At 38.5% G+C, this 23,703-nt stretch overlaps 1 protein-coding gene across 6 annotated transcripts in view; it reads right to left on the reverse strand.

The window, feature by feature from the left end:
• BRWD3 (bromodomain and WD repeat domain containing 3) overlaps positions 1-23,703 on the reverse strand; it is a 49,938-nt gene that overhangs the window by 14,079 nt on the left and 12,156 nt on the right. For all 6 annotated transcript variants that reach the window (XM_072334539.1, XM_072334538.1, XM_072334535.1 and 3 more), the window contains 14 exons: positions 17,445-17,605; positions 15,381-15,602; positions 14,498-14,598; positions 13,737-13,807; positions 12,312-12,412; positions 10,137-10,177; positions 7,096-7,200; positions 5,731-5,884; positions 5,106-5,240; positions 4,212-4,340; positions 3,591-3,816; positions 2,798-2,968; positions 824-1,007; positions 251-344 (listed from right to left, as the gene is read on the reverse strand). In XM_072334539.1, the coding sequence (XP_072190640.1) occupies positions 251-344; positions 824-1,007; positions 2,798-2,968; positions 3,591-3,816; positions 4,212-4,340; positions 5,106-5,240; positions 5,731-5,884; positions 7,096-7,200; positions 10,137-10,177; positions 12,312-12,412; positions 13,737-13,807; positions 14,498-14,598; positions 15,381-15,602; positions 17,445-17,605 (1,895 nt within the window). The remainder of the gene's footprint in view (positions 1-250; positions 345-823; positions 1,008-2,797; positions 2,969-3,590; positions 3,817-4,211; positions 4,341-5,105; positions 5,241-5,730; positions 5,885-7,095; positions 7,201-10,136; positions 10,178-12,311; positions 12,413-13,736; positions 13,808-14,497; positions 14,599-15,380; positions 15,603-17,444; positions 17,606-23,703) is intronic.

The following is a 23,703-nucleotide window of genomic DNA, read 5'->3' on the forward strand; positions in this document are numbered from 1 at the left end:
CATTTACCATGACACTGTTCTTTTGCTTTCCCAGAGTCATCCTACAACTGAGCCTTACAGACATAGATTTACCACTATTTTCTGCATAAAATATAAAAACAGACAAGTTACAGTTACAGAGAAAAGTAGGAGAACCAAAGTAATAATTACCACTATTGATCTTCTAAATCATTCCCTTTCATTTTATTTTTTAGCTGAGTTCTCAGAACTGTTTGACACCCTGGTTCTCACTTCTGGTGAATCAACTCACCCGTTGTAAGGTATGGGATGGTTTTCTCTTCTTTTCAACAGTGTATAAACCGATTTCAATTTCACCTTTGGCAGCTCGACATTCTTCTTGGACCCTAATTATACACAGGAAACATCCATTTTATTCACTAAATCATTATATACTCAATAGTCTCTCTATAAATGAAAATACTTCTGTGCCTCCTGCTACAAGAAATCTGGGCACAGGTCCTCCTAACAGCATTCACGTATACTTCACTCCAAGGAAACTGAAATGTATTACTATTAATGTGGGGTTTGTTTGTTTTTAAACAAAGCTTCACAAAGACAGAAGAATCAGAAGATTGAAATTAAAATGGAAAAATGTATATTTTGAGAAACACTGAAAACAGATTTAATCGAGAAGGAATTACTATTCTTAAACCTTCAGCAGAAGCTACCACTATTCCAATTCTACTGTCTGAATTTCCAAACAAATCCCCAGAAAACTGAAATTATTTCTGAAAAATCATTTTTTAAAACCTACATGAGGTATATGGAAGAACCACTAAACATCATACAACTTAATCTTTTTCTGTCTCATTTGGCTTCTTACTTGCTGATGCCTGGAGGAAGCTCATTCACCACCACTCTTCTGCTCCATGCCATGAGATCTCTCTCTGTTGCCATTTGACTTCGGGGAGCGTTGTGATGCATTTGCCGGACCCCTTCAATCTGACCACTTCTCCGGAGACCAACATTTGGTGGAGATGCAATTTCCAAGGCTGGACTTCGAAGAGCTGAGGGGGTAAAAAGATTTTTCTTCATTTCTATGACCGATCAATATAACCCAGAATTTAATGATTGCAAAACATCTTTTTGGAACGCTAATTAGATGTCAGGTGGCTTTGTCTTTTGATTCAGATGAAGGTTTTTACATATTGGCCACAGACTACTGCAGATGCATTTGGTTCTGTAATATCACTGTGACTTGCAACACCTTAGAGATGTCTGTGGCAAGAAGAGAACATAACTATGAGAAAAATCATAAAGGCACTTAAGTGACCCTCAAATCAAAACCCTGTCTTCTGTTTCAAGGCTTTTAAGTCATGAGTCTTAAACTCTGTGGTAGAAGAAAAGAGGAGATCATCACCTAAAATAACAGACTGCTGCAAAGTTTAACATTTCTCTTGTGCCTGTAGCTGTATTTGTAATGTTTACCTAGTGTGCACAGGCACGCTTTTCATCAGGTGGCAAAATAATGCAGTGTTACACATTCAGAAGAAAACAGAGACTGAAACTTTGTGGTAGCAAAATGAGAAAATAACGCTGATAAAATCAGAATTGCTGCTGTCACTACATTAATTTACCTCATTACTTGGGAAAGCATCAACAATTCCTACATGCCTAAATATGGCTAACAGCATGAAAAAGAACTGCATTTACAATTGTACTACCCTCCATAGAGATATTCAGCTATTAAAATATAAATCGCTTCATATACATTCTAACTGATTCACATAAATGGGTCAGTTCATGTGGGAAAAACACTGACAGTGCCAGTACTGCAAAGTAACTAAACTCATTTCTACTCTCACATACAGAAATTCCCTCTCACACAAACACAGGGGCACCTGTACATATTTTGCCAATACAACTGAGGACTGGGATTACACATCAGCCTATCATAAGAAGCAGAAAGGACTTCCTGTGAATTGAAGCTGCCTTCTAAGCCACATTCATGACAACACCAATTCAGATCAAAGTGAAAGTGTATTTAATGCAGTTTCCAGTAATATCTTTCTTGTTCCTTCTTGCATTTAAGCTCCAAATTTAGCATTTTAAGATGTGCCAGGAAATTGTAATACAAAAGTATAATCAGTCATATAACCTAAAATTAATCTATTAGTGATGTATATTTTTTCAATGCTCAGGATGACTTGCAACACAAGTCCACAGCATCTGTTCTGTTATGACAACTGCACTCAATCAGCTGCTTCACAGTCAGCTGCTCATATCTGAGTTTGTTTTAAATTTTTAATCACTTTGCATATTAAAAATACAGTCACAGTAGCAGAACACTCACCAGGAGAACAACCTCAAGCTTCCTCGGGAAACACTAAGGCAGAGCAGACATGTTTATTTTATAAACACTGATGCTCAGCTTTAGCATTTGTGCTGCACAAGGAAGCCATTAGCCTGTCACAACATTGTATTCCACTGGCATTCTCTAATTACATACTGTTAACTTGACATTATTCAGTTAGAAAGTATAATCTCCATAGTGATTAAGTGACATCAAGACAATATAAGGAACTTTATTTTTAGAAATGATTTATAATGGAATTAACACATTAACAGTTCTAATTAATCAGATAATGCCCAGTTAGTAAGGTGATCGGCTGCATCTTCCACATTTAACTCCTTTGACAGCATTAGCAAGTGCCCCAGATAGCTTAGTAATACGTGAAAGAACAAAAGAAAGTGTACTCAAAGACATAGTCCTAAAACACAAACTTGAACACATTTTGATTAGTATCTTACTGCTCTTTACCTAAAGAAATGAGAGGGGTAAAGAGGGGAAACTTACCTCCATTAACAGAGTGAGATCTATTGAGTGGAGGGTTTGGAAGAGTTTCTCCTTCATTAATTAGTCTCAGATCTTGTTCCCTCTGTAGCTCTCTGATCATCCCATCAAGGATACTCTCATCTTGGTCATTAGTTTGCTGCCCAATGACTTGTTCAACTACTTCACCATCACCTTAACAAGAACAGGGTCATGACTGCTTAGAAAATGCTTAATTTCTGATTTATAAACACTACGGAAACAACCAAATTTTAAGTTGTGCTGTCTGCCATGTGGATGTTTATCTGATTACAGGCCATCTTTCTGTTCTTAGAATGGAGGCAAAGTTTAGAAGATCATCTACAAGAAAAACCTACATCTACAGACTTGTGCATAAAATAAAAATAAGCACTTGGCAATAGCAGAAAGAAATTATACTTCAGTAGGTAACAGTGGAAGACCTCTATCAGAGATCAGTATTATGAAGAGCCTGTCTTACTTTCCTGCTTCCTTACTGACATACATAGTCACATCAAGAACAACCGGACAATAGTTTAAGCATGTTGCCATAAATGTACTTAGAGGTCCATAGATTTTGGAATACTGGATTTTGGAATTTTTGTCTTATCTCCAAACTAGTTAATCCCATATGTTTCTTTTATGCCATGAAGGTACCCCATTTGTTCTTCTACCTCTAGACTGATTTTAAACCACTTGTTTCAGAAGAAACTAAATTAATCTTTACAGTACTATCGTGCTGAACTGGTGCTCAATACTGTGCAATACATGTATTATGCACAAGACTTAAACGGCGTACCATTAGCTACATAACCCAGCTGAGGAATAAGTTGCTCATCCTTGCAATTTTCTCTCCCTGGTACCAGCCGCTGGAATCTCGTGGGATGAGGATTTCCATCAACATCCACCAGAAATGGAGGAGGCATAAGATGTGGAGCCTGTTGAGTCTGTTCGTCCAAAACATAGTTATTTGCATCACGGATCAGTGGTCGGTAATCTGTATGGAAGAACATCTGATCTGGAATCTGCAAGAAAAGCAATTTAGTAAATAAATAAACAGCCATTTGCAGCTGTTGTGAAGCTTTGGAATGGCTCCCATACCCACATACCACAACTCCTACACTTAAAATCAGCAGATGAAATGTTATGACAGAGAACAGACGCCTACCACAACTGTGTTTTATTAACAAGACTTGATGCAAATATTCAATAGTAAATTATGCCAAGGTGAATTGAAAGAAAACGTCTTGTTCCCTTATCTAGAGATTCTCATCTAAATCTTTTTTCTTTAGATAAACAATAACTGCTCCCTTATTAAATAAGTATTAGTCCAGGGCATGGGGGAGACAACAAACTAACACAACTACTCCTAAGACAAAATGAGGTCAAGAGAGATGAGATTAAAATTCACTTAACTCACCTTTTCATAATATTTACTGCATCCAAAGCCAAATAGCAGCAGATGTCCATGAGAGTCTGTGCAGGCAAAATGCTGTCCATCTGGTGAGAACTTGCAATCAAAAACAGCTCCATGGCCTTGGCCCTCAATCTGTATACAAACAGAGCATCCCTTTCAAAACCATGTATTCTCTATGGAAAGAAAATTTCACCTGTGCTTCATCAAGTACTAAATCTTAATTCTGTGAACACTCAACTCACTCAATACTTGCTTTTACTTTTCTACTCAACTATTTAGTCAAATTGCTTCTTTGCCCTGAAATTTCAATGCTACTTTTAATGTATGTTCTGAAACAAGAAGTCTAGATTTATTTTAGTGGAAGATACAGAGCAAGCCTGTGGCAAGGAACTCATACACATATTAGCTTCATACCAGCACGTTTCAGAGCCTCAGGTGCCAGGAAGCTAGCTCAGGTACTGAAGCAGCACAGCTACATTTGCTCAGCAGTGGAATCAGACCAACAAACCTGACACTGCAAGGATTAAGATAGATGCCACACAAGACAACCATACTGTTTTCCAGACCATAGCACTGTGTTACAACACAGAAACTTACTGGTTTTCATTGCTCTACCTTGGGAATGACTATTATCTTTTGCACATACGCAACTATCTAAATGAATAATATTCTGATGTAGCAGATCTCATGGAAGACTTGCAGCTACACTTAAACACACAGTAAACATATTTGGGTGTTGTTTTCTGAAGAGGTGTTTTTCTGTTCAATATGCAGGAACTTTCCACTAATTTTGTTGTAACACTGCTGTCAGAAAGTCCATGATGAAATATACTCTTGCCTCAAGTCTAGTTTTACACATACGTAAAAAAACAAAACTCCTTCCCTGATTATTCTTACCATGTTAAAGTAATTACGAATTTTTGTTCCTTTGTCTATATCCCAAATGAAAATATTTCCATCGTGACCCGCAGAAAGTACGATCCTTTGGTCAAATGGATGGGCCTCCAGAACAAACACTTCATCATCATGACCCTACAGTAAAAGCAAGGTAAAAAAAGAAAGTCGTGTTTCTCCACATAATATCTCTGAATATGCCAATATTTAGTGTGAGGGTATCTAGAACAGCTCATTTTATTAGATCTTAGACTAGAACTGCATCTATACGTAGCTGACATTTTGTCAGAGGCTTGGCGTTATCATACTTTCTGCTTCAGACTGTAGCTCAGCATAAAAGGAGAGGGGAGAAGAAGCAAAAATCAGCATCAAGGACAGCTGAAGCCCTCTAGTCAGGGCAGAAGCTGTGGCCTCCTCCCCTCTCAGCCAGCAATCAGCAGGGTCTAGTAGCACTTTGGTCATCAGCTCCTTTCCATGTGATACACATCCTCCCAAAAAGCACGAGACAGCCGGCATATTTCTGAATAAAGCATTGCTTACCAGGAGGCATGAGGTTGCAGCTCAGTCTCCAATCACTTTTAGAGATCACTTATAACAAATAGGGATTATTCATTTGAACTTTACTCACAGATAAGCTATGAAGAAGCTGCCCTGTGGACGAGTTCCACACTTTGAGAAGGAAATTGTTGACTGCAGTGATGACAGTGGCATCATATCTATCCCAAGCCACCATTGTAACCTTCAGTTTAGTCACCTTGTCCTCCCCAGATGCTACATTGTTTCTAAGAAAATTCATAATTTAAAGAAGAAATAAATCAGTAACTGCATACAGAAACATTTAACAGCACTAACTCAATGTGAAGTAAGGGAGAGCACGACCACTGCTGGCTAAGGAGAAGGAAGGGGAGCTTCTGCTGTAGCAAAAGCCAGATACAGAAAATACTCAGTACCATTAAGATTTATAGTTCTCTCTCCTTAAAAATAACAAGTTTCCCTCCTGTTCTTCAATAACCATCCTCACCTACCATAACTCCTTCTTCCACTTCTATTAAGTCTTTTTCTACAAGACATTTTTTCTTATCGGTCATCAACACAAACAACTCATCTCTTACCTGAAAGCTTAGGGAAAAATGCAATGTTAAGAACTGCTCTATATATGCTTTTCTATATTACAAGAAATTCTGCAAAGCAACTCAGGTTATTAAAATAACAGGTTATTAACTCAGGTATTAAAATAAGAAATCTAAAAGTGTGTTTAGACAGGAAAGAAGGTTGTTATGGAAAAGAACCAGTGTCAAACCTCTCACCAACCTTCTGCCTACTGTCAGTCGTCCTCAAGTGAGTAAATAAGTATTAGTGGCCTAAATTTGTTTATCAGAATAGTAGCCGAAATCACAAAAGAAACTGTTATTTGTAACAATGGTTGTGTAACACTAGAAACTGCCAAATGTCCATATTTACATTTCTATTATATAGTGTGCTTTTTGTGCGTGTGTGTGTTTTAAACTCAATTAACTCATTATAATGTTAACTCTATCCCATAGTACAAGAATAAAACAGTATACATGACATAAAATGAATACTAATGACCGGAGGAAAATAAAACAGTAACAGCTAGAACTTTTTTGAGAGGTGAGAAAAAACAAGAGTTGTTTTGAACACGTATATGCATATGTTTATTTTAAAAACATACGGGTCTGCGTAGGATCAATGAGGCTTTACTACAACTCTCTTTCCATGAGATGAACTCTATTTGACATTCTTACTTCATCAATAAAACATCAAGTATTCCCCAACCACTAGAATCAGGAACATACCAATTAATATTTTCTTCTGGGGGCTAATTAACAGATAGGCCCATGGCATTTTCAATACACCACAAACATGCATTTTTAGTTAACTTAAAATTAAGTAAAGAGTTTTAAATTCCATGGAAAATTTTGGTTTTTATATAAACAAGGGTAAGCAGCATGCTTTGTTTAGTTTTCTTTACCCCGTCATTTTGGTTGCCATATCCAGGACTACACTCTTCCATTCTTGCTGATGATATTGCCATATTCTTGCCGTTCCATCTCTGCTTCCACTGACAAATCTTAAACTATGGGAGGAGGTGAGAAACAAAAACAAAGAAATGAATCATGGAATTGTGAATAAGCATTAAGTCACTGCTGCTTCTGGTCTAATACCCAAATGCCCTTCTAACATTCGCACTGTCTGGTAGCTTCACTACGGAGCTTTCTATCCTCAGCAGCATTGCTCAGGGCATACTAAATCCTGTGGTAAGAATGTTAAGCAGTTTGGCAGAGGACTGTGATTCCCTCTGCAACAAATATACACACAGGTACATGTATAGAGGTAAAATACTTGGAGATGCATACTTGTGTGCATACTCTTGCCTTACTCTCTATATGCCCACAAACAGGCACACATAATTTGTCATAAAAATCTCCACAAACTACTACCACAGAATAAAAAGCAGCTACAAAATTTGGCAAGCCAAGAGTCCACGTGTTCAAGTCAGTACAGAAGCTAGAATGTATTTAATACTTTTTCAACACTTATTCTTTATATTGTTTGCGCATCTCTGATCTAGAGAATATAATTAAAAGACAGCAAGGTTACAATTTTCATATCAGATTTTGTACAGCAGAAAACAGTTTATATCTCACAACACTAATTACGTTTGGTTATAGCTAGCAGATGGCCTTGGAATTACTTCAATGTCGTAATTCATACAAGCTGCACATTCCCTTTTTAATGACATCAGCAAATCCCTTGAGCAGTTCATGGTGGAAGCAAAGAAAAAGAAATGACATGCCAAGAGTCTGCATAAATTATAATACATTAACTTAGGGAAAAGGTGAAGACAGAGAAGGGAAATACCCATGCTGAACAAAAGTAGTAGCCCTGCCTGTGAAGCTGAACACAAAACTATACCTTAAAGCTTTCACCATCAATATTACAGAAGTCATTTTTGTTGAGAATTTTGACAAAAGCTCCTTGAATAACACGTTTTCCCAGGAAAGCTGACTCCTTTAAAAATGCATTACATTTACATACAGAAACAATTGTTTCATGTTTTCACATGTCTTGACCTGGAATTTTTCATCATCATGAAAAGAGTGTTTGAATATACCCATGGCAAGTTTTCCTGCTTTATTTATTGTTTTTTTAATATAAAGTAAAAACACGGTCATAACTTTTCCATTTAGCACATAATATTCAGCAACTACATGACTTAATACCCTCAGTGGGACTTGTGCTCTCACATTCCTTGGAAGGAACTGTTTGTACAGTTATATCAGTACATTCCCATATAATTTTCCACGACAAAGGTTTCTGAGTACAGGTGCAGTTGCGCTGTCAAAGGCACTGCTTTGCTTGGATGGCTCCTGCATGCACAAATCCCTTAAACCTTCTGCCAAGCAAAATAAGGAAAATGAGCAAAAGCTGGCATACAAACATTTACATTAGGATGTTGGTCACTAATCATAGCTTGTCACACAGCATTCCAACACAGCTGTGCTGGAGAAGCTTGACACACAGATATGCCTATAGGAACCTCTCATTGTGGGCATCCTGACTGCAGCTCCTACCGAAGCAGCAGCATCCTGACTTAATGCGTGCTCAAAAACCAAAAGCTTTGGAGGTGGGAACAGTTCATTTAATAAATATTAGGACTACAAGATTACTGTAGTCATCTACAAAAATTAGCCGGAAATTCATAGATTTGCCTAAAGATTCACAGTTTTGCAGACGTTGTCAGACAGAAGCAAACTTTTGTAAATAATAAAGCAGACCAATAAACTTGCCCACGAGACCCAAAGGCCTTTATATCCCACTGAAAAGCTGTTCTACATATAGCGTAGTTCTGAAGTTCATTTTTTAATTATGCACAACAGATACTCAGCTGCCCAAGTATTTGTGACTCCTTTCCATCACAATTCAAACAACACATCAATTTCTATTTCTACTATCCTATTCATCTTCCTTTCATCAGCTACCGCATGAGGTTGTATAACCTTTTGGCCTGTGAAGATAGGATTTCTCCAATTCTAACCTAAGAGCGTACTTCTTTGAAAGTCACATATTTGAGAGTTCCCATACTAAAGAGAGGATGGAACAAGAGTAGCTGAAAAAGAGGATAAAGTGGCACTTTTGTCTGTACCTCACTCACTACAGAAACATGGGAGATCTCCTTTGAATGCAACAGCTAACTGAAGTGCTGCTATCACTGGTAGCTTGTCCAGTCCTTCGCCCCTAAGCTGACCATCAGCACAAGCTAAATCTGGCACAGAGAGGTGTGGTACAGCCACCATAACACCCCTTTGCTTTCTGGTGCTCCAGAAAAAATAGATGGTCAAAAGTCACTACCAAATGACAGCCACAGAGATGAACAGGCTAAGTACATATGTTTTCTCTTCCCCTTGTCCTAACAGGACTGAAATGATAAAGCAAAGTAATTGGAAAATGAAACCCCAGATTCTACCATAAAATCTGAAAACCTGAATACATTCAGATGTTAATGCCAACCTTCTCAGGTAAAAGCATCTTGCAACAAAAACCTCATTAATGAAGATCAGATCACAGCTCTTTGCAGATGATTACACGCCAGACTATGAAGAACACTTGCTTCTCTGACCATCTATGAATGTGTGCCAGTTTTAGCTTTTGCTTAGCTTATGTTTATTACAGTGCTCTAACTCCAGGAGTATCTTTTTCTGTACTAAACAAGCCTACCTGTGAGGTGAGACACTGAAAAGATACAAAATTTGGTTTCCTCAGTTTAAGGAGAAAAAAAACCAACAGCACCAAGAAAAGCCCAGTCACAGAACATTTTTCTTGTTACAGCAGAAGACAGCAAGACTAAGCTTGTGGATATGGCACACATCTTCCACTACATCTTAAATAATTTGCCTAAGATTAATCAGAGCCCATGTGTAGTCTTCCTGTTGCACTAAGTTTACTTTGGAAAGTTGTTTATAAAACTAAATACCATAATTTCAATGGAAAAATCCCAGGGAGGCCACTCACCTGTCTCCATTGTTACAGAACTGGACTGCGACAACTTTATCCTAAACAAGGGAGAAAAAATAATAGTAAGTGCTTTGTAAGATGAAACGCTCATCCAAAAAGATCTTATTGTTGAACTGCTATTTGGCAAATTACACCTTCCTATGCATCTCCTGTAATACACGATCATACAAATTTAAGAAAAGTCACACCACATTAAAATTTCCCCAAGCAGGTATTTTGTGTTAGACACTGGAAAAGAAAAATCTCAGGAGCAGTGAATCCACAGCCTTCCAGAAGGAGCTCAGAGATGCAAAGGATTTCTAGCTCAACCTCCCCAATACCTGCATATTTAGGAGGAAGAAGCTGCAGCAGCTCTTCTGAACACAGCCTTCCTGCAATGTGTGACAAGGCAAACCTTGCCTGGGGACCCCGTACCTTTTACACTCCACTGTTAGCAGGAGTAAGGTACTCCCAGCATCCCCAAGGCCTGGTAGGTATTGCACTCCATGCAATGGTAAAAGAAGGACTTGTCTGCATGCAGAAGTCTGCAATTTTTAGGAAGGACATTAAAGCAGTTCAAAATATTTTGTCCAACAACAACAGGAAAAGCAAACAAACGTTGGTTTTAATTCCACTTCTTAGTTGTTGAGAAACTAACATTAAATTTTAGACATTTGTTTAAAATCATTATTTTATTTTGCTTAATACTTGTATTGGCTGTGTGTGCACTTGGTAGTCTTTGCTCCAACGAATGTCCCCAGGTCCTGACAACAAGTGTCCAGCCCAGGACTCTTTCAGGGGCAGGCAAACAGCAGTCTGAGGTACTGAGCAATTCCAAAAAGTCAAAGGAGTTTTGGTTTATTCCAATGCTGATGTGCTGAATACAGAAGTCAGGTTCTTCCCAGACAGCAAAACATTTGCTAGATTTACTGACTTGAAGCTCTGAGGCATAAACACAGAATTCATGACTCCCACTGAAGTTCAGTTAATCAATTTAGTCCTCAGCCCTAATGCACAGAATATTATTAAAATGTGCGGCTGGGCTATTACAGTATAAAGATAAATGCTTCAAGCTCCTCATCATTGAGAAGCCTATCAGTGCTGTTGTAAGTTGGCCTTTCTGATATATTGTTTACCACAAACATAACAAATAATGCTATCATCCTCTGTTCTCAGTAACAATTAAGAAGTGAAGACAGATTTGACATTATTTTAGTAACTGCTTTTTATCAGATTTGAGTAAAATCAAGACATTACAGAACCACAGAATCACAGAATCACCCGGGTTGGAAGGGACCTCAAGGATCATGTAGTTCCAACCCCCTGCTTAGCAGGGCCACCAAACATACACACTCACTAGATCAGGTTGCCCAGGGCCCCGTCCAACCTGGCCTTGAACACCTCCAAGGACGGGGCATCCACAACCTCCCTGGGCAGCCTGTTCCAGGGCCTCACCACTCTCCTAGTAAAGAACTTCTCCCTAACATCCAACCTAAATCTTCCCTCCTTCAACTTGGACCCATTTCCCCTAGTCCTGCTATTGTCTGCTCTTTCAAAGAGTTTACTCCCCTCCTGGGTGTATTTAATGGAAACCATCAAGACTCAGAAACCTGGAAACTAGCACTGAAGGTTATTATACAGATATTCCGAATATTTTCAATTTTAATGAGAATCCTTCTGCATCACCTGAGAAAGGGCGCTCTTAAGTTTTCCTTGCATTCTAAATGATCCAGAGTCTGATGCCATACTCCAAAATCAGAATTACTCTGAGATCATTTTTATTACATGGTTCAGTCACAAATCAAGTTAAATATTCAAGAATAAATTTAATAGGAATAATTACATCTTGCATGAAAACTGTTTAAATTTCCCACCCCATCACAGACTCTCTTCAGGATGAAATGAAATCACCCAGTCCCTCCATTTCCTGGAATAAAGGTTTTCTTGGGGGGCAGGAGGGGGGTGATGAAATAAAATACATGAAATATTTTGCACACATCTCAGGCTTCAGGAGTATTTTAAAATAAGTATACGACAAATTTCAAGTCATTAAAATACCACAGTGTTGAGAGCCAACCAAACTCTAAAGACAGAAAAAAAGTATTACACTATTAGTGTATACAAAGCCTTAGTTCTTGAAATAAGGTACAGAAGGGAGGAAAAGGAAGATTTCCTTTCTGATTTGTCTCTTACCGTGTGAGATTCCAACTCAGCCATTTTCTCTGGAGACTCTGAGCCCAAATAATATATTCTTATCACGTGGTCAGTACTACCTGTTGCAATGAACATGCCACCTAGGACAGACAGTGGTTTTGGTGAGAAGAAAAGTCACCCAAGGAACAACTAATTTCAATTACTGCTTTATTGTCAAAGAAGCAGTTTTAAAGAAGTTTTAAACTGAATAATCTCAATGTAATACAAACACGCATCCTAAAAAAAATAAGTCAACTCTGACAGCTTTTGCTTTAACTTGTACTTTTTCAGACTATATCAACTTTAACATAGCAATGAGGTCTGCAACATTTTACAGCTGTGACCAAAGGAAGATAAAATTGCAAGTTATAGCACTCATCAACTAATTCTGCTGCTCTCCCCCATACCTTCAGAAATTACCACAGTGCTCTCAGTCAGCCTATGAAGAACAATAGAAAGAGAATAACTTGATATCCTCACTGGCCATACCAAGTATGGAAGCACATCTATTTGAAGCGCATTAGAGAAATTATTGCTGAACTGGGAGTCAGTGATTATTTTCTTGCAGTGTTTGTTCGCACTGCTAATGATATTGCAGGAAAAAAAAAAAAGGGTGCTTGTGCAGCTTATGGCACTGAAATGGTTTTAGTGATTTCAGGACTCCAGATCTTAAATAAGGATCATGTTAAGGGTTGCATGGTTCTAGAACAGTTCTCAACTTCAGGTAACAAAAATTAATCAGAAATTACACAATTCTGCTTGTAAGAATCACTATTTTTGAGGATTAAGAGCTGTAACAAAGGATGCCACTGAAGCGGATATTTTCATGCACATTCGAGAGAACATAAGGACTTGGCCATTTACAAATCACTCACTAGATTATTTTATATTTCACTGTTCAGTACTAAGTAGATTACTGAATAGCTGCTCACTAATGAGACAACTCTGTACCCTTCTGTGCTCCCAGGCTGGTCTGGCCTCCACAGTTCTGTTAAGCAGCAGCATGTGCAGCCTGGGCAGCCAGGGGGAAAGAAGGAGGGCAGAAGTGCCCTGAAGGAAACACTGTGAATTACTGAAGCCCAAAGAAGTCTCTAAGTAAGGAGAACCGATTCTTCTAGAATACAGACAAATCTGGAATTGGCAAAAGAGCCATCTCTAAACAGAAGCCACCTGTCTGGAAGATTTCAAGAGCTTTCTATTGAAAATCTCTAGTGAAAGACTTCTTACTGAGGTGGTAAAAACAATTAAACAAGCACACACACACACAAGAAAAGAGATTGTTTGAAGAGATTCAAACAATCACAGTTTGACAGTGCTGTGGTTAACTGAAAAAGGCTTAGATATCATTTGTATTTATAAAAAGTAATAGCCCTGTCACCCACCAAAGGAATTATGCTTTCCAACTACCTCATATTGCATACGTACCAGAACTGAAAGATGAACAAGATATCTGAACACCAGGCCTGGATCTCTCCGCAAATTTCACAGGGCGATCCCTACATGTGACATAACAGCATTTTTATTCTTCATCACTTTATTCCAGCACTGCAACTCAGCTGGTAATGTCAGCACGTTCATCCCAGAACTCTTTGTTTCATAATTCATACCTTATTTTGATAGAACTGATTTTCATTTGTTTACTAATAAAAACCATCATTTTCTAAATTGAAAATATTTAACTTATGTATAATTATATTAACCAACTTAAATCTATTTAAAATAGAACTTGGCAAGCCATTTGTACAATAGGATTTATTTCCTATGAGGTGTGATGTGATGTGGGTTTGATGACATTTATAGACCCGTGTTCTTCTGATCAAAAGCAATGAAATATCTGCACTTGTACATTTCACACAAGGATGTGGTCCTAAACACAAAAGCATTAAGTTCTTCCACAGCACTGCCTAGCAAAGCACAGACAAAGGAAAAAATATCCTCCACTCTGCATTGTAATGCCATGGACTCTGCAACGCATGTAAGCAAGTGTTCTCTGCCCCACACACTGCTGTTATGTATGGTAGTCACACCATAGTCATCCAGCAGCAAGTATATAGCAGAATGCATCCCCAAGGAACTTGTTCATTGAGAAAGAACATGCCCTTAATTATCCCAGCATTCCTCTCCACTTTAAAATTCCAAATAAATTTGTCCTTCTTTAAAAATAACAATAATCTGAACAGGCTTACTTAAACTTCATGGTGTTAGCATGCCACTGCCAGAAACAGATTGTTCCATCAGCACCAGTAGAAGTGAGGTATCGTGTTGTGCCTTTTCTTGCTGGAGAGAACTGAAAATAAAGTTTTGCATTCAATCAGCTAATTTCATTCCCCCCTCTTACATGCTACAAGTTTGTAAATGAATATTGACAAGAATCCTTTTCATTAGCATGTTAACTTTCTCCTCAGGATTACAGAGAACAGGAACAAGCACAAACATGGAAAATGAACTTCCATAAAAATAAAACCAAGGAAATAGAAACAAAAATAAACACATTTTGACTAGCAAGTCTATTTTTGCCATAGAAAATTTAACTCTGAAAGGAAACAAGCTTAGTCCCTCTGACCAGGGCAACAAGACGAAAGAATACCACTGTAATTCTCTGTGTGCATGACATTTTCCTGTTTTTTTTCAAAAAGTCATAAAGAATTATGATTATTTTCTAAATTATCAGAACTTAAAAAAAAAAACAGCTTGCTGGGGACATTATATATGCACTGCATATGTATACAATATATAATATTTTATTTATATAAATATATATATAATAAAAAATGAGGTTGTATAACATTATCTTAATAATAAAGTAAATAAATTGCAACAGAATTAGAATTGGAAAAAAATTGGAAGCATAGGCAAGAGAAAAAGAAATGAGGTTCCCAATTGCTGTGCACACAGCTATCAAGGATGCCAGCCATGCCCTCTGACCCTGCCAGTTCATCTGATGCTCCCAGCTGTGACAAATCTACACTGCCAAACACAATGGAAAGAGAACTTTTATTCCCATTTGCTAATCTACATTTGTTAGCACCATTTTATTTCAACAGCTTATGAAGAAGTGTTATTCCTTACCTGTATGGAAGTAATGGAAGCGGAATGGCCCTGCAGGACAGCAACTGGGGCACAGGTTCGAAGACACCACACTCTGACAATCTTATCACAACTGCCCGCCGCAAGCAGTGTGTTCTCATAGTTAACAGCCATGTCAGAAATCTCGGCTGAGTGTCCCCGCAGCGTTGAGAGCAGGCGCCCATCATCTGTGGCCCAGATTTTGACCAAGCAGTCATCTGACCCCTAATACAAAAAAAAGTTCCAAAGATTATAAAAAATAATACATTATTTGTTCATGATACACACATGAACTGTGGATGAACAAGTATCTAAAGCACCTCGTGGTCATGAACTGCCAGATGAACAACTTCAGTGAGATTCCATAGAGACACATCTGAGTTTGGGAATCATTTTGTGATGGCAGAAATTGAGATGTTTCTAAAACAGAAGCTGCTTTTTTGATATGTACTAATATACACTGCAAAGATAATACCTCTGAGTACCTTCAGTAGTAACCAAATTTCAGGTGAGATGTTCAATTATGTATTTCTAACAGGCACGCTCATCTGCATGAGCAGGATCAGTCCAATACTAAACGTAAGGTGACCACAAGGCTGGAGGGAGCTCTAAGGAAAATGAGAACTTAAGCACATGAGGCACCTCAAAACCTCTAACAGGTCCTGAGAGCTGCCAGTCAGATGTACCATGAGGTTTAATTTTTGTTAATGGAAGAAAGTTGGACCACTAAAAGAGAGTTCATGGATATCACGCGCAACTGAGAGAATTCAATTTGGGACAGGATACAATCCAACAGCAGCTTATTGTAAAATTCTTCTACCTCTAATAGCAGCTATGTAACCTCACACTCAGTGAGGTTATTAACAATTTTTAGGCAGTTCACAGATACCTGAACTATTCAAATATTAAAAAGAATACTAATTTTAACCCTAATTCAAGCAGAAAAAAAGAACAGCAGAGTGCTACATTCAAGTCTCAATCTCTGATCCTCCAAAGTTCTCCAAGGATTAGCACTAAGCACTCAGGCACATCAACACAATAACACTAAACGTAATGCCAACACCATTTGACTTTAAATTACATTTTATTAGTTTCAGTACTTCATAAAACTGTAGATGAGAAAGATTTTTTTTAAGGTACAGATAAAAATGGAAAGGCCCTCACTGTGATCCAGAGTAATTACCATAACAATATCTCTGTTTGACCAATCCATAATTAGTGGAAAAGCTAGCAAAAAAAACAAAGGTTATAATTAGCCTTCCAGGTAAACTGTGCTAGATAGTTATCAATAAAAGACAAGGGCAAAGAAATGCCAAGACAGGGATTAGCATTCACTGTTTAAAAATGCATTATTAGTTATTAATTTTAAAAATCTGTTGGTCTTTAAATACATGCAACAAAAACCAAGCACAGTGTCATAGAAATGTATGGTATATATAATGGAAAACTGAAAATGTTATTCATATATTCATATGAATATATACCGACATTCTATGTATTCTATAAAGTACATTTAGCAGAGGTGTAAATTGCAGATGAAGTAATGAGGCTCTTTCTTTGTCACCAGGTTTTTACTGAAATGTAAGAGAACTGCCAGGATTTCCAAGGTTAACAAAGGTAAAATGTAGTTTAAAAAAAAAAGAAGCATTAAGACTGAACTCAGCAAGCAGTAACACAATAATTACAAAGTCCAGAATAATTCAGGTGCCATTCAGCAAGGAAGTCGATTAACCAATAAAAATGAGCACTCATTTCAAGTGAGAGCTACAAGATCTGGACTGGAACAGCTCTTCTGGAAGGGCTGGCAAGTAGACAGCTGTAGATAGCTGTTTCAGTCTACCGGAGCCAGAAGCAATTTTAAAACATCAAGTCAAGTGAAAAGAGAAAACTAACAATGAAAAAGATGGATTTTCATATGTATCAAAGTTTTTCTCCCCTTCTTTTTCTGGAGGCTGTTTCTCCATCAGCAACAAAGAGGCTTGTTAAGGAACTCAAAAAAAAAAAAAAAAAAAGAAAACCAAACTAAGCAAAGTAATCTTCAAAGAAAAGTAAAATTATTAGGCTTACTGTAAAAATTCTTCTCCCACTGCGATCAAAGGCTATACAGTAAACAGAAGATAGATGCCCTAATATCCTCTTGTGCATCTTCATCTGTTGGTAGGTGGATGTTGGGAACAAGTGGCTGAAACGTCCACATCCAGTTAATTGCCGTGCAGAAAGGATGTTTACTGGAAGGAAAAAAAGTAATAATAAAAATTAAGACCTGGATTTTGCATCCAGAACTCATAGTAAACAAATATTGTGTCAGTATAAGGTTTGGTAACGACTTTTATCATCTATAAATCTGAACCTCTGCCACCTTATCAGAACATTCTGTACAGTTTTCCAAAAAATACACAACCGTGAAGGAAAAAGTTTTTAAAACCCATTACAACACACAATACCCCTGGTTTCCTAATAAATATTCACAGAATCATAGAATGACTCAGGTAGGAAAAGACCTTAAAGATCATCAAGTCCAACCACAACCTAACCGTGCTACCCTAACTTTAACAACCTTCTGCTAAATCACGTCCCTGAGCTTCACATCCAAATGCTTTTTAAACAAATCCAGGGACAGTGACTCAGTCACCTCCTTGGAGAGTCTATTCCAGTGCTTAACAACCCTTTCTATAAAGAAGGTTGTCCTGATATCCAAACTAAACCTCCCCTGGTGCAACTTTGGGCCATTTCCCCTTGTCCCCAGTCACCAGTGAGAAGAGACCAACCCTGCTCTTGCTGTAAACACCTTTCAGATACTGCAAGAGAGTGATAATAATAATAATAATCCCCTCAGCCTCCTTTTCCCCGGACTAAACAGCCCCGGTTCCTTCAGTCTCTCCTCATAGGGCATATTTTCCAAGTCCTTCACAAGCCTTGCTGCCCTTCTTTGGACCTGCTCCAGCATCTCAATGTCCCTTCTGTATTAGGTGCCCAAAACTGAACACAGTACTCTGGGTGAGGCCTCACCAATGCCAAGTACAGGGGCAGGATGACTTCCCTAGTCCTGCTCGCCACACCATTCCCAATACAAGCCAGGATGCCATTGGCCCTCTTGGCCGCCTGGACATACCAATGGCTCACATACAACTGACTGTCCGTCAATACACCAAGGTCCCTTTCCCCCAGGCAGCTTTCTAGCCACACCTCCCCAAGCCTGTAGGGTTGCCTAGGGTTGTTGTGATGAAAATGCAGGACCTAATAATTGGTCCTATTGAAACTCACAAAGTTTGCCTTGGCCCATTGACCCAGTCTATCCAGGTCCCTCTGTAGTGCCCTTCTCCCCTCAGGCAGATCAACACTCCCTCCCAGCTTGGTGTCATCTGCAAATTTACTGAGGGTGCACTCAATCCCCCCATCAAGATCATTAATGAAGATGTCAAATAGAAATGGCCCCCGTCCCAAGCCCTGGGGGGACAGCAGAACAGTTTTCATAATCACCAGAAGTTAAACCAAGAGTTCAGATCATGAACAGGCAACAGATACACTCTGTGGACTTTGAAAATTTGGTATTAGTAATTCATAATTCCCATATAACAATTATCACAAATTTATTTTTGGATGGCATCACTTTTGTTTGTTTGTATTTTAATATGCAATAGAATAGATTCATTTTCCAAGGACCCTACATCGTATGTCAGGATCCAAAGTTTTCTATATGTTTTCCATAAAGCCTCTCTCATTATTGGCAGTAGCAGCAACTTCCTTTCATTTTTATCACAATATAAGAACAAGAAATACGCAGCACTGATGGAAAGAGCTTCAGTCAAGAGCATCAAGCACCAAAAAACTGGAACAACAAATGATATCAATATTATTACTCCTAGGGGTCCTGACCAAAAGAGGCTGAAACCTCAATGCACAAAAGCATGAGGTGGAAACAAGCACCGCTAGCAGATTTGCTGGAAGTAACTATGAACCTTTCCACTAGGAAATGAGAGGAGAGAGTAAGCATGAAATTGACTTCCAGGGCACACCACTGCAGGAAGATCATCATGGCTGCAGAATACAGAAAGACGCTAATTCTAATATTTGATCCAATGTATAATTTGAGATAATTCCTGGTGTTTAATTTTACCTGTCCTAATTCATACCGCTTGAAGTTTTGACTTAAGAGTTTTGAGAGTTCTTTCTGAACGCCACTCGAGATAGGGTTTGCAGAGTGCTTGCAATAGGAGGCTCCCTGCAGATCCCCTTATCTTCTGTACTGCACATTGCAGTAGGCAGGACTTCCCAGGAGCCATGGGAAGCTCTTGAGTGCCTTAGTTTAACAGCGTAATGAACAACTTGACCCGTTTTCTTAATTGCATCATCATACTTTTTACTTGTCTACACAAACACCAGGGGAAAAAAAGACCATGGAAGATGTTAGAAAATTACAAAGTCAAGAAGCATCCTTTCAAAGAGTTACAGACTGGTTACACATTGCCGTACCTTTATAAGATCAAGGCATTTAAACACAAGCAGAGAGATAAGCAGAGCAGAAAAATGAATTGATCCAGGTTTACAGAAGGTATTTTTCTTTCTCAGTTTTATGCCCTGAAATTTGGGCTATTTTTGATAATGCAACAAAACATATTAGGAAAAAGGCACAGTAGCACAAAAGAAGCCTGTGCTTGAAAAAAAATCATCAGGCTCCCACCATGACCTTATCTTCAGTCAATATTTGTTTTTCATGCAAAAACACATACCCAGCAGTACTAAAGAAGCAAAATGCACTAAGCCAAATTAATTTACTATCTTCCTACTGTTCAAGCAATACCTGATATTATATAGGAACTGTTCTATTATATAGAAACTGCCTCCCCTAGCAAAGTAAAAATGAAACTTCTAACCTTTCTCCCCACCTCTTACAGGATGGAACTGAGGTCCCTTTGTGATAAATGCAGCACAATGGTACCTTCTGCTTTCAGACAAACCAGCTTAACACCTGACTTCTTAAGAGCACTACAGTTCCTTCTCCCCACTGCTGGAGAGTTGTTAGGGAAAAGCAGAGATGGAGCAACTGAGCAACACAGTAATTCTTTGCCCTCCAAAGCATTCAAACACACAGTAACAGCCTACCTGACTTGAAACAATTTCAGATGGCTTTGAATATTTTTAACCACACACACACAAGAGTGTGAATCAAAAAAAGCCTAACTGTATTTCAATGTATTCCCAATAACCACAATACCTTCTGTGCACTGCAGTGTTCTCTGCTGGAAATGTACCACTGCTCATTGTTGTAACTCACACCAAGGACACACTGTGCACAAGGTGTAACAACAGCCAGGCACAAGTGCATCTTTGAACAAAAAGAAGGAAGCATTCAATGCACCTGATTCTTACCGTAAAAAAGCTAAATGTACATCAGAAATGTTTACCTCACACACAAAGCCATCACCAAGATCTCAGTCTACCTTCACTTCATAAACTCTCACTGCCTTCAAAAGAACTGCCAAGTAGCACTCATACATACATCAGAAAACAACAAGCCATACACAAATCTAGTTCTCCTATCTTTTGGTGGAAGATTAATGAGTGTAATACCTAAGTAGAAGATAAAGAGCCCTGGGAAACCTGTTTTCTTTAGTACAATAAAGCTATTATACTCAAAGTCTAAAATCATAAAACAAAAACAAAAAACAAAAACACAAAAACCAAACTGATTCCTACAGAGAGATTTAGCAAAATAGCACCCCTAAAAACTTTGAGCAACACATCTAATTATCTGCAGCACTTTGTGCCATACTAGGCCTAACAGCTGTCAAGTCCACTCCCATTCCCCTCACTACTTACTCCTAAGAAAACCTTTCAAAACTGTCTTGATGTTACGTGATATTAGCTGTGAGCATACCTATGCTTCATTTCTTAAAAAGAAGACACTTCTTTCTGCAAACAGAACTACCTTCTCAGATAAAGTTCTGCTCTTCCAGCTGTTAACATGACTGCTACCCATGTGCAGAGATGCCATGAACCTCGTTGGTGCTGATAGCCTTTCACCAGCCAAAACATTCCTTACTCACAACCTTCACAATCTCCAAAACACTCGTAACTGCCACAAAGAACTTGGCACACACTCCCTTTGGGAAGGAGAGATTGCTGACCTAAGAAATGAGCCACGTTTGTGTGATCCTTCTTGCAGCACACTGGCAGGAATGTGGACTCCTGACTTCTTGAGCTGGGGAAAGCCCTGGCTTACAGAAGCACCAACCTGCAGCATTATCTTGGGGTGCCATGCAGTAAGACACATGCATTTCTCTGCTTCTCAGAGCCCTTGGTCCTTAAACATACACACTTCCAAAAAAACCTGCACTTCTAGTGCAAGTACAGGCATCACTGCAGTGAGTTCAGAGGACTCTAACGCACTGTAAAACAGTAACTCCTCATAAGGGGCAATCTATACTGCTAGAGAGAGCAAGACAAGTGTAACATCAGGCCTGAAGGCTGGGTACCTCTCAAAGCATGCAGAAGAAACACATCATGAGCCTGAACTTCACATGGACACTGGGACACACACACAGTTGGCTCACACATGCCAAATACTTTCTCAAAGAACGGATGTGTCACCAAGACAGCCAGACCCGCTAAAAGCACAGAAAGAAAGCATTCTGGCTTTCAGAGATGCTGACTTCACGGAGCTTCATTCAGTTCTAAACATACCACTACCTCAAAACCAGCAAAGAAACAGTCTGAAAGGCCACACTCATCAACTTCACCATGGTACCCTGCTGGCAGCAAGCTTAAATCTTTATCAGTAGAATGGAAATGATATAAGAATACTTATACCCACTATTTCTACATGACTTAACTGTCTGCACAGGCAATTACACAGCGGTTTCATTGCATGACTATACGTGATGCTGGGCACCCATTCCCTCAGCACAACTTCTTCCAACACTTCAGCAAGTACTTCCAGAAACCTCCAGGCTGTCCATCTGACTGCCACAGGCCACCCCAGCCTGACTAAGTCAGCACAGCACAGGAATTCACAACCACGTTGAAATATTCAAGAGCCTTTGAGTACTTCTTTGTTTAGTGATTTAAAACAAGACACAGACGCTGCAGCACCACTCACCAGAAAAAAAAATCCCCCTCAATTTTGCACAAATACACACAGAATTTTTTGACACCCATTTCAGGAACAGCCATTGGGAATAACAAAACCAGTTTCTGCCTCCTGTACACCTTTAGAACAGGACATTTCTGTATTTTTAAACCTTGTTCATATTTTTCTCTCTGGCTGGTAGTTTGTATATCTACTCCAAGGAGGGTTGTATTCTTCTAGAAATTGGTATTTACAGAAAGGATCTCCTGGCTCTAAAGACTCGTTTCCACAAAACACTTTTGTGTTTCTTAATAGCAGTTTGTGGGAAAATACCAAAAACAAGAAAACATTCTGTTCTCTAAGTCACTAAACAGACACCAAGCAAGCAGAAGAGACCTTTGTTATGATAGCATGACAGTAGTGAAGCACAATCCACCACTATGTTTCATCAATAACACCGTGTATTCCAAAACCTCTTATCAAAATGTTCATCCAAATTCCCCTTATGGAAATACAACTTCTACAGTAACTGAGGTTATACAATCAATCTACAATCCAGCTCATTAGCAGTTCACCAACCTAAGCACTAATTTTAAAGTCAATTCAGAATCAGTCTAAAAGAATAAATACAGATATATGCACAGAAGTAAATTCTCCAATATATGGAAATAGTTCCTTCTTTTTTAAGTGACATAGCTCAAATTACCTGACAAAAGCAGGAAATCTACTAAGGTAATAGTTAATCATGAACAAACTCTAGGCAAATATCCATTTCTTTTTCATACAGAAGATCCATATTAACTTCACTCTTCTGACAATGTTGCTGGAACATCATGGACCTTATGCAAAGTGTGCCACTGGTTTCAACCACAAGCAAACTCAACTTTGTCACTTTTATGTCAGACAAAGGTTAATTTTTAGTGAGAGAGTGAGAAAGTACAGAAACATAAACAGAGGAACAGACATAGTAAAAGCAGAAGACTGTCACCATGATCCCTGCATCTCTAGAGGAGAAATGGCTGTGAAGGAGGATGGAATCTCCTTTCAAAAGATAAATTATTTCCAGAGATTAGACAAGGAAAAAGAAGGGAAAAAACAAACAAACAAACAAACAAAAAAAAAACAACACAACAACAAACAAACAAACCAGAAAGAAACACTATCCTAAGTAATCCCAGCATTCTGATTTTTAAGTTACATTAATCATGCTAGTTGGATGGAGTTCAACAGAAAGACTTCCCATTAAGGATTTCCACT

This window comes from Excalfactoria chinensis, chromosome 4 (assembly GCF_039878825.1).
Source record: "Excalfactoria chinensis isolate bCotChi1 chromosome 4, bCotChi1.hap2, whole genome shotgun sequence".
NCBI lineage: Eukaryota > Metazoa > Chordata > Aves > Galliformes > Phasianidae > Excalfactoria > Excalfactoria chinensis.